Raw genomic sequence first — 11613 nt, 5'->3', positions numbered from 1 at the left:
TATATATATATATATATATATATAATTTTATGTTATTCAGCTTTGAATTAAGAAAAAAAATATTTTTGATAGTATTACAATATAAACAATAACAACACTGTTTTAAACACACAGATTTGGGGAAGGTGTCAACGGTAACTTGGTTATTGGCACCCTGGCATGGCCCTCGCCCTGGGTCATTGTGTTCGGCTCCTTCTTCTCCACCTGTGGGGCAGGGCTTCAGAGTTTGACAGGAGCGCCCCGTCTCCTTCAGGCTATCGCCCGAGACGGCATCATTCCTTTCCTCAGGGTACGTCTCTACATCTGTTGATGCTTCGATACTTGATCATACTAAGTGATCATGCTAACCTGATCATATTCTGTATTTGACAGGTGTTTGGTCATGGCAAAGCTAACGGTGAACCTACATGGGCTCTCCTCCTGACGGCCTGCATCTGTGAGATTGGCATCCTCATCGCCTCCCTGGATGCAGTCGCTCCCATTCTGTCCATGTAATTAACACTCCCCAAAAAATACACAGCGCACCTCATTCTTTATGACTCCCAGAGAAACAACAGCAATAAACTGTCTCTATTGCTGTAATAAAACTTCTTCATTGTGCTGAATAGCCTCTTTTCTAAAAGCCTGTTCTTCAATAATTCCTAAACTTATTTACAGGTATATAACAGCATTAATAAAATACCATTAATTCAGCACTTTGTATTTGCTAACACTACATCCCCCCTTATAACCTTTGCAGATATGCATTACAAATGTACAGCTGATAAAAGTATGGACTTTGTCATGCTTTGGGGTTTTTTCTCCCCACTTTAAAACACAGTGGGCTTCATTTGTCTTTTTTTGCTTCTGACTGGTCTTTGATTTCAAACAGATCTGGACAAAGTGGTCTAATATAATTATGAACATAAAATCCAGAATAATTGAATGCATAAATGTTCAACACCTTTAATATGACACACATAAACTATCACTAATGCAGCCCATTGGTTTTTAAAGTCTAGGTAGTTAAAGGGAGATCACTTGTGTGAAGTCAAGAGGCTTCAATTAAGGGGTCAACATCTGGCATGAGCCAGTTAGTCCCCGCTGATAGATGCCATAACTACACGATTTGGCTGCAAAAAGCATCATAATCCACTGATGGCCTTTCATTCATCCAAGTATCTTCCAGCCTATCCTCAAGTATGCTTTCTTTAATTGTATTATTATTTAAAAACTATTATAAATTATTTAAAAATATATTATTTTCTTTTTGAATTATAATTAACAATTAATTAAAAATATTGTTTTGTTAATATTATTGGAAACGTTTTAAATCATTATAAAACATTATCTAAAAATGTCCTATATTATTTAGATATTATTTATTTAAATATATTAGCATTTTGAAATATTATAGCATTTTGCCCAGCATTTTGAAATTTTGAAATATAATATAAAAAAATTGTCTTCTGAATATTTTATTTAATTATATTATTATTATTATTTTAAAGTAAACATTTACTTTTTAAATGGGAAACAAATATAACATTGTACTGTCATTTAATTCTACTGTCTAAATACAAACTAATCTGTGTTTAGTAACTATAATAAAAGTTGTCCATGTGTGTTTTTGGTTTGACATAGAATATTATATAAATATAAGTACATACATACATACTGTATATATACATAAATAGTGGTTCATTACTGCAAAACAAAACATGAAAACTTCCAAGGGGGCAGTATATCTCTGTATATTATTACATATACAGATGAGTTTTTATCTGTTTTCCCCACAGGTTCTTCCTGATGTGCTACATGTTTGTAAATCTGGCCTGTGCGCTGCAGACGCTCCTCAGGACCCCGAACTGGAGGCCGCGCTTTAAATTCTACCACTGGTACGAACACACACAAACACCTGCTCCCTTAGCTTTGTGTCCCTGACAGAACAGAAAGTGTGTTTGTTTACAAAATTATTAGTTTGAGGGGATGAAAGTTGAAAGTCTTAAATGAAGGCAAACAGATGTATCACACCACATAAATAAGTCCTTCTTCCACCGCTAAGATCATCTGTGGTGGTTCTCATTATTACTGTAAACACAGCTGACACTAAAATCACAGCTGGACAAATGAGCATGAGATGGCCTGTGATGTCTCTCCAGGGCTCTGTCACTGTTGGGCATGAGCTTGTGTCTTACCCTGATGTTCCTCTGCTCCTGGTACTACGCCATCGTTGCCATGGTAATCGCCAGCTGCATCTACAAATACATAGAATTCTGCGGGTAAGCAAACCTAAATGAGCCTCAGGAGAAAAAAGGAAAAAACCTAACGAGTTTCACACTAACTAGATCAATCTCACTCTTGGCAGAAAAGGCATTATTGTCTGTACAGCTATTAGGTTTTTTCATAAGGATTTATTTAAAGGCCTGACGAATGCAGCGGAGTAATTATTCACTGTAAATGTATATACTGTTGTTTTAGATGATTATTAGTGGAAGATTGTTGATGAATGATCATCACTTATGTAAATCAAAATTTTGGCCTGCGAAAAGTGATGAAACCTTGAGGGTCCCTCTTCCTGAAATATAATCATAGAAATGTAGTCAATTATTAAAATATCAAATGTTTAGGGTCAGTATGATTTTTTTTTTTTCTTTTATGCTCACCAAGGCTGTATTTAATTAATCAAATACAGTAAAACACTAATAATGTGAAATATTTTTACAATTTAAAATGTGTTCTATATTTTAATATATTTTAACATTTTATTTATTCCTGTGATATCAAAACTAAATTTTCAGCATCATGACTCCAGTCTTCAGTGTCAGAGTGAAATCATTCTAATAAGTTATTATTATCATAGGTGCTGCTTAACCATAATGCATTTTTTAGGATCCTTTGATGAATAGAAATCTTTTGTCACATTATAAATAACTTTACCGTCACTTTTAATAATAATTCAAAGCATCTTTGCTGAATAAAAGTATTAATTTAAAAAATTGTTTTGACCTCAAACTTTTAAACAATAGTTCAGTTTGATTAACTTGACAGCATATTTCAGTATCTATTAATGTTAAATGTATAAACCTTTCTTTCTTTTTTTATTTATTGTTAAAAACAGTGATGTAAAATAATTGTTCAGTAATATCCTGATTTCAGACTTCAAAAAGCTGAATAAAACGGTAATATCATCAAATTATTGTGTTAAACATTGGTAACATCTAAAAGTTATAACTTGGGCATAGTTTGAACACCCGATCCACAGAAAGTTGAATTACCAAATGTGTATTTCCTCTCTGTAGGGCAGAGAAAGAGTGGGGCGATGGGATTCGTGGCATTTCTCTGAGTGCCGCCCGCTATGCTCTGATGAGGCTGGAGGAAGGTCCTCCTCACACTAAAAACTGGAGGTCAGTGACTGATCAGTAATATGCCTCTTCACACAACAAACAAGCAGTGTATGGTTGTCACATTTAAAATTACATTCATCCAAAATATTGAGAATGTATTTAAAATTTTTTTAAATGTTATCAATCTTCCAGGCCCCAGATTCTGGTGCTCATGAGTCTGGATGCGGAGCAGAACGTAGAGCAGCCTCGACTGCTGTCGCTGACGAGTCAGCTGAAAGCGGGCAAAGGCTTGACCATCGTGGGAGCGTGTGTGGAGGGCACCTACTTAAACAACCAACCACAGGCGCAGAAAGGAGACCAAGTACGCACACACACACACAGGATCAAAGCCTGAGCTCCTGAAGAAATTAGACACTAATAAGCTCCATCTCTCTCAGTCCCTAAGGAAGCTGATGGAGGTCGAGAAGGTGAAGGGATTCAGTCAGGTTGTGATCTCTTCTAACCTGCGGGACGCCACCTCACACCTGATCCAGGCTGGAGGTCTAGGCGGCCTCCATCACAACACGGTTCTGGTCAGCTTCCCTAGGAACTGGAAACAGGCTGAGGAGCACCACCGTTGCAGGAACTTCATTGGTAAGACAAAAGACGAGACATGGACTTGGATTAGTTTGGACAGTGTGGCAAAGAGAGCACAGCCTCTGATATCTAGTCAATGAACTTTTTACCCATGTTTTCATGACTTTCGTTGCAGCGTATAGCTTTACTGCTTGATAATCCTATGTTATCAAGCAGTAAAGCTATGCTCACACAAAAGATTGTAAACTGTCTGTTATGAGCAATGATAAACACAGATATCTACATAGATGAATATTAACTACATACATGTCTATGACTAGGGCTGAACAATTAATCAAAATAGCATTCATTTTGTTGATATAAATGAATGTATTGTGGTTGATTTAGTGATCCATTTTTTTTATTAAACCAGTAAATTTAGATGTTACATTTTTTTCAGTGTACTGTGCTTTTACACATGAGCAGCTTATGATCCGCCAGATGCAAACTGTTCATCTTTGCATCCGCTCTAATTTTGGGCTGCTTTGACATGTATTTGGGAGGGAAACCTGCAGCAACCATCTTCAAAAACTTGTAATGAGAAGCATGTATCAACAAAAGAGAAGCTTTAAGGGCTCCCTGCAGTTTTTCATCCACATAAAAGCTTAATGGTTTAAATTTTGAAGACAATTGAAACAATTGTCAACAAAAAGATAATTGTTTAAAGAAATCAAAACAGCCATACATAGTATATATATATACTGTATATATATATATATATATATATATAATTTTTTTTAAGGTCATAAATTGTAATTTTACATTTGTAATGTAAAATGAAATTACTATTATTATTATATTTTTTCTTAAATACTTGATTTACATTGAAATATTAAAATATCACTTCTTGAAGTATTACAATAGTTCTTGTTTTGTTTTGATGTAGTGTTTTTATATTATTATGTAGTAACAATTATTATTATTTTATAGCCATTTTTATATATAATGAACAAATTGTGCTGATCTATGAACAAGCACAAGCAAACCTGGATTTTTTTTTTTTTAAACACAATTAGATTTTTTTCCTCAAGTAGCCCTGTGCATGAGTTTATTGGGTGTACTGAGTTTACTGTTATTCCCCCACAGAGGTTGTTAGGGAGACCACTGCCGCTCACTTGGCCTTGCTGGTGCCGAAGAACATCTCTGCATATCCATCAAACGGAGAGCGCTTCACTGAAGGCCACATCGACGTGTGGTGGATTGTCCATGATGGAGGCATGCTCATGCTCCTTCCCTTCCTTCTGCGCCACCACAAGGTACTGTTGATGGAGTGATCAGGTCAATATTGCAGCAAATGTTTTATTATTGATGGTAGATAATAGTACTTTACTTGCGGACAAGAATCATACAGCTCTGGTCTAAACTCTACAGTATATGAGTCTCTTATGTGCTGTATTAAAGGATTCATGAAATTGATGCCTATTGTGTGTTCAATTAACATTTCATTTCAGTTCCAATGCCTTATATTAGTTGCTGCCTAGTGAGGGCACTCACTAGCTATCAAAACTGAGATCACAATCAGTTCATGTCTTTGAATGAGATGATTACTACACTGGATAATCATATTGCTTCAACTGTAGGTGTGGAGGAAGTGCAAGATGCGTATCTTCACTGTGGCTCAGATGGACGACAACAGCATTCAGATGAAGAAAGACCTGATGACGTTCCTCTATCATCTGCGATTTGATGCTGAGGTGGAGGTGGTTGAAATGGTGAGAAACCAACACACACTGCCTTCACACACACACATACATGCACAGATACTGACAACAGTACGTTCTAACCTGTTCTTTCATTTACTTCAAGCATGAAAGCGACATCTCTGCCTACACCTACGAAAAGACCCTGGTGATGGAGCAGCGGTCGCAGATCCTCAAGGAGATGCACCTGACCAAGAACGAGCGTGAGAGAGAGGTATTGTGGGGGGGAAAGGACAATTTAGCATACTTAAAAAAATACTATGGAGGTTCGAGGAGAATAAAAATGGTTACCCACATTATTCAACTTCACATGTTCCACAACTTGAGGGAGAGTAAATGATGACAGAATTCTCATTTTTGGGTGAACTATTCCTTTAAGTGCGAACTGAACTGAACTGTAATGTTTTTGGATGTTCTTTACAGTTAAATGAAAATGTATTATATTTGAAATGCATATTAAATGCAATTAGCTGAATGTTCGAGTGCTTTTTTGACCTGCATAAGTAGCACCTAATTACATCTTTTTTGTCATTTCATAATTACTTCAAAATTGTCTTTGAAATATGGTGTACTGCCAAATGTACTGACAAGCATTTATGGTAACTAAAATATGCTTTAATGTCATTTCTACTTTAAAATGTAAGTCATGCATTTCAATATATTTGTAATAAAGTTGCAATTTAGTACATTTGAAATATAATAACTTAAAATGTAATATTAAATGACAAACTACAGTTAAAAGTATAATCAAGTACTTTACATGTGCTTTAGTATATAGTCAATATATTAAGTGTTCTTCTTTAAAGCATGGCAAAAGAATAATAAAACAACGATTCAAAATCTATTTTAAAGTAATTTTTACAATTGTGACATTATTACATTTGACATTTGATTATTACATTATTAGATCTGACATTATATCAAGTGCACTTAAAAGTCTACTTAAGTGTGTTAATAACCAGTCATGAAAATGTACTGTCTTTAAGTACACTTAAGTGGCTTTTTATTTCATTACTATATTTTCTGTAAGTCAGGGGTGCCCAAACTCAGTCCTGGAGGGCCGGTGTCCTGCAGAGTTTAGCTACAACCATAATCAAACACACCTGAACCAGCTAATCAAGGTCTTTCTAGCACATTTCATTACACCAAATACACAAAATAATGTAGACGCTTAAATAATGTAGACGCATATGCTTAAAACGCATATGATGCTGTTTTTTAGCAGCATCATATGACCCCTTTAAATCAGGGGTGGGCAAACTTGGCCCTTCCAGGCCACTTTCCTTCAGAGTTTAGCTCCAACCCTAATCAAACACACCTGAACCAGCTAATCAAGGTCTTACTGTACTTGAAACTTCCAGGCAGGTGTGTTGAGGCAAGCTGGAGCTAAAGTCTGCAGGACACCGGCCCTCCAGGACCGAGTTTGGGCACCCCTGCTGTAAGTGTAATTATATACTTATATACTACTTTTTCTTCTACTACAAGTGCACATTCAATACAATTAAGCTCGCTTCTTTTAAACAAGGTTTATTCTACTAAACACCATTTATTTGAAGCAATAAGCTGTGAAAGATGCATTGATTTTTACAAGAGTAAACGAAAGTTGTTAAAGGGGTCATATGATGCGATTTCATTTTTTCCTTTCTCTTAATCAGTAATTATGTCCCCACTGGATGCAACAAATGCCTCGTTTGTAATGGGTTTTAATGTTTTTGCCTGGTCACTCCGGCTGGGGCACGGCATCAACAGTATGGTGAGGGGTGTAACATTTCCGTCTCACGCTTGAGGTATTCGGCTAATCACAACGCACTGGATAGCTGGCTAATCAGAGCACACCTCGCTTTTCAGACCGATTAGTTTTGTAAAAATCGACGCGTTTCAAAAAGGCGGGGCATAGAGGAATGTACAGAATGTACAGTATGTGGAAAATAATGTGTTTTTTTAACTTTAAACCGCATAAACACATTTCATTACACCAAATACACAAAATAATGTTCTTTTTAGCAGCATCATATGACCCCTTTAAAGTCACAAGTTCACCCAAAAATAAAACTTCTGTCATCATGTTGATCCAAACCTGCGACTTTCTTTTGTTAGTGGAACACAAAAGGAAACATTATAAAATGTATATGTAGATAAGGAAGAAAAGCTGCTTAGCCAATCAAGCTAGAGAACCGTAACTAACTGTTACATAAAGCGATTAACAGTATAAATCTGATAGTTTGAATCAGTCTAACAGCGCTGATGTTGTCTCTTCAGATTCAGAGCATCACAGACGTGTCCCGTGGCTCTATACGGCGAAAGAACCCTTCAAACCTGCACCCCCAGAGGAGTATCGCCGAGGAGTCTGTGGGAGGAAGTGGTGAAGAGAAATCTGAGGAGGAGGTAGCTGCTGTCTCTCACTTCGTTCTCTGTGCTATTATCCATCAAGTGTGTGACTTTGTGCTTGTTTTCCATTTGAGCTAATCACACCCTTCTTCCTTCTGGCCGATTAGATGATAGCACGGACCTGTCAGCCATGAAGATAGCATCTCTTTATCACTTTCTATTTTCGCCCTTCTCTCTCTTCTCTCAGTCATTATCTACTAGAAAATCATTCTCTTCTTGTTAACACCCTGGCAGTGCGTCTCTCTCCCCCCTCTATTTTTTCTTTATCCTTCTGAGAAAAGAAGGTTACCAAAAAAGCAGCAATTCTCACTTCTTCATTTTTTTTATCCCTCTCTACCCTCTCACTCTTTTTACCTTTCTCTTAGTCTGTCCGTCTCTCCCGTCCTCGACAGGTTCAGCTCATTCAGGGAAAAAATGCCACCCCCACCCCAACTAGCCCCACCTCCCCTACTGCTCCCACACCAGCAGCCGTGAGCCCCGGAGAGGAGGTGCAGATGACCTGGACGGACAATACGGAGAAGCCCAATAACCCAGCAGTGGCCAACCCTGAAAGCATAAAGGATATGTTCAACATGAAACCGTGAGTCAAGATAATGACGGTCTGTACTGAGTATGTATTGTATCAGGTGAATACGAAAGCTTTTAACGAATCAGAAATGAGATTTAAGTTATTAAGGAAATGTTCAGTCAATCAACGTATTATTCTGTTCGTTGAGGGTGAGGTGTTAGTCAAACCTTTGCATAAAGATGCATCGACACTGATTTTAACAACAAAACAACAGGATAAGATATTTTGCTTATTATACATTTGATTATGGAACACCAGATCAATGTATTGACACTTTAATTTAACAAAACTTAATTACAGCCCCACAGAGATGTGCAAGAGCTATTTTCAATGTCACATTTAGGTATTTCCAGTCACTGAGCATTGTTCACTGATCAATGTAAATCGATCAGTTAGTTGGATGTATAACAAGCCTACAATGAAAGACATAATGAAAGAAAATAGTAGTAATTATTTTCATCATAATTAGTATACATTTATAATAATTTAAATAATTATTAATTTCATAATTTATTTAAATGATATATTTATAATATAAATCATTTGTAATTATTATTTAATATTTATTTTATTAAAATAAAAATATATAAAAACATACATTATGTAAAACAAAATTACAATGTTTTTTTCTTGCATATTTGCAGCAAACATCAGTAATGTAAGTTAAACTCTACTCTGAAACAGAAACACTTTTGTCATCATTAGATTTATTGTAGCACTTGCATTCGTTTCAGTTGCTTAGCTCACTTAAGGGAAAAAAAACAGTGAGAATCGTTTTTTGACACCCAACACAAAAAATTAATAGAAATCAGTGAGACATGACACAAAAGCTAACGATATTTGTCTAATGTGTATAAAAACCATCCAACCTACTTATAGTTTTAACTTGATCAGTAATCATCTGAGAAATATTGCTTTTTGTATTCTTTTGGTGCATCCCTACATTTGAACTTATGGTTAAAGTCAAATTTGTAGTGTGCTACTGTATTTGTGTTGTTCTCTATTCACTGTGTTGTTATTTTCCTTCGTTTATGCCTCAGGGAATGGGAGAACCTGTGAGTACACTTTTAAGATAACACTAATGCTACTTCATTTGATACCTTCTGATTATTTTAAAAGATGGCGCACTTAATTATCACATATAAATGTGCGCTTCACATCTGCTAAATATGTAGTCATATAAAGAAACCATCACACTCACAAAAAAGTCTTTGCAATGTGGTGTTTCATACAGGAACCACTCCAATGTCAGACGCATGCACCACGCACAGAAACTCAACGAGGTCATTGTGAAGAAGTCCCAGGAAGCTAAACTAGTCCTGCTAAACATGCCTGGACCTCCTAAGAACTGCACTGGAGAAGAGAACTGTATCCTTTTTTCATCTAAATATCTGTGACTTCAGACTTTTTTTTACAGTTTGTGCTCTCATGTAAATGTGAAAGTTCGCTTCTTAACTTCATTCACACAGACATGGAGTTCCTCGAGGTCTTGACTGAGGGTCTCAACAGGGTCCTCCTCGTGCGTGGAGGTGGACGTGAGGTCATCACTATCTACTCTTGAGGGGCTCAGCTCAACCGCCAAATATTCCTCACCCCTCGTCCCCCACTACATAGATGGAACGTCCCAGTGACCCCAACCTACACCATGAGCAATAACGCCCCAGCACATATCAGATGACTTTGCACTACATAGTCTAAAAAGACACCAGCTTGGTAGATGTCACTTCTTCCACATGATTAAGTTCTATCCCTCTATCTATCTCTCAATCTTCCTCTTATTGGCTCAGTTCTCACCTCATAAACTCAACAGCTTATGTCACACACAGATCAGTAAATGATTGAGTTGGTCTTTTCTGACTAATTTCCAAAAGCCCATGTTCTCCAGTGGCACCTGACCAAATACTCTGATCCAACTTCTCTTTATTTAATATTATATATCATAACAATACTTTTAAGGGACAGTCACACTGGATTTTAAACATGCAAAACCACTGTATTTTTGGTGGGCAGTTCAAAACAGTCCATTTTAAATGTCAAAATGTGGCATTTGTTCTGATTCATCCAGCTTTCTTTAAAAGTTTGTTTTTATCTAAACTTGTATTACGCGGTCTTTCAAAAGTTGGGGGTTAGTACGATTTTAAAATGTTTTTGAAAGTTTATTTTGCTTACCAAGGCTGCATTTATTTGATGGAGAAAAAACTGTAGTATAAGTACTATTTAAAATAACTGTTTTCTATTTGAATATATTTTAAAATGTAATTTATTCCTGTGATGCAAAGCTAACTTTTCAGCATCATTAACCCAGTCTTCAGGGTCACATGATCCTTCAGAAATCATTCTAATATGCCGATATGCTGCTTAAAAAACATTTCCTATCATTATTATCAATGTTAAAAAGAGTTGTGCAGCTTAATATTTTTGTGGAAACCATGATAATGTTTTTCAGAATACTTTGATGAATAGAAAGTTCAAAAGAACAGCGTTTATTTGAAATATATGGGTTTTTTATTATTTAAAAGTCAAAATAAAAGAGTTAATTTCTTAAAAAAAAAAAAAAAATCTCTCCAACCCCAAACCTTTGAATGGTAGTGTATATAGAACAAGATTATGAAAAATCCCTAAACTGAGAGTTTCCTCAATATCAATATGATATTTAAATCCTCTATTGGTCAAACATTTTATAGATATTCTAATAGGCAGCTCAAAGTCCACCAGATTATTATTCTTCTGTGTTTGTTTGCATGTGAATGAAAGTATGGAAGTGAATGAAACTCCAAATCTAGTGTGACCTTCCCTTTATGCTTTATATTTTGTTCCTATACTGTCTCTCCATTGTTTCATTACTTGTCATAGGTGGAATCTTTCTTTGTTGAAAACAAGTCTTCCAGTGTACCGCGTAAATGTCCGAGGTGTGTTTTTACACCAAGGACAGAACTGACCAGGGTTTAATGTGAGCCAGGTGTAAGCACTTCTGGATCAATGACTATCAGCTTTGCCCTTGACCATCTGCATGTCC

General features: G+C 36.1%; 1 protein-coding gene across 1 annotated transcript in view; it reads left to right on the top strand.

Moving 5' to 3' along the window:
* The window catches only part of LOC107747216 (solute carrier family 12 member 5-like), a 54679-nt gene extending 43913 nt beyond the window's left edge, over positions 1-10766 (top strand). The window contains exons 13-27 of the mRNA XM_016561665.1: positions 115-289; positions 373-491; positions 1779-1877; positions 2142-2261; positions 3282-3386; positions 3519-3687; positions 3764-3959; positions 5028-5197; positions 5522-5653; positions 5748-5855; positions 7901-8026; positions 8395-8609; positions 9638-9652; positions 9832-9965; positions 10067-10766. Coding sequence (XP_016417151.1) covers positions 115-289; positions 373-491; positions 1779-1877; positions 2142-2261; positions 3282-3386; positions 3519-3687; positions 3764-3959; positions 5028-5197; positions 5522-5653; positions 5748-5855; positions 7901-8026; positions 8395-8609; positions 9638-9652; positions 9832-9965; positions 10067-10158 — 1975 coding nt within the window. The 3' untranslated portion in view covers positions 10159-10766. The remainder of the gene's footprint in view (positions 1-114; positions 290-372; positions 492-1778; positions 1878-2141; positions 2262-3281; positions 3387-3518; positions 3688-3763; positions 3960-5027; positions 5198-5521; positions 5654-5747; positions 5856-7900; positions 8027-8394; positions 8610-9637; positions 9653-9831; positions 9966-10066) is intronic.
* Positions 10767-11613: the final 847 nt, after the last annotated feature.

Source organism: Sinocyclocheilus rhinocerous, unplaced genomic scaffold (assembly GCF_001515625.1).
Source record: "Sinocyclocheilus rhinocerous isolate Xijiao unplaced genomic scaffold, SAMN03320098_v1.1 scaffold559, whole genome shotgun sequence".
Taxonomy (NCBI): domain Eukaryota; kingdom Metazoa; phylum Chordata; class Actinopteri; order Cypriniformes; family Cyprinidae; genus Sinocyclocheilus; species Sinocyclocheilus rhinocerous.
Note: the sequence above shows the minus strand (reverse complement) of the source record. Positions and strands in the feature narration are given on the sequence as shown.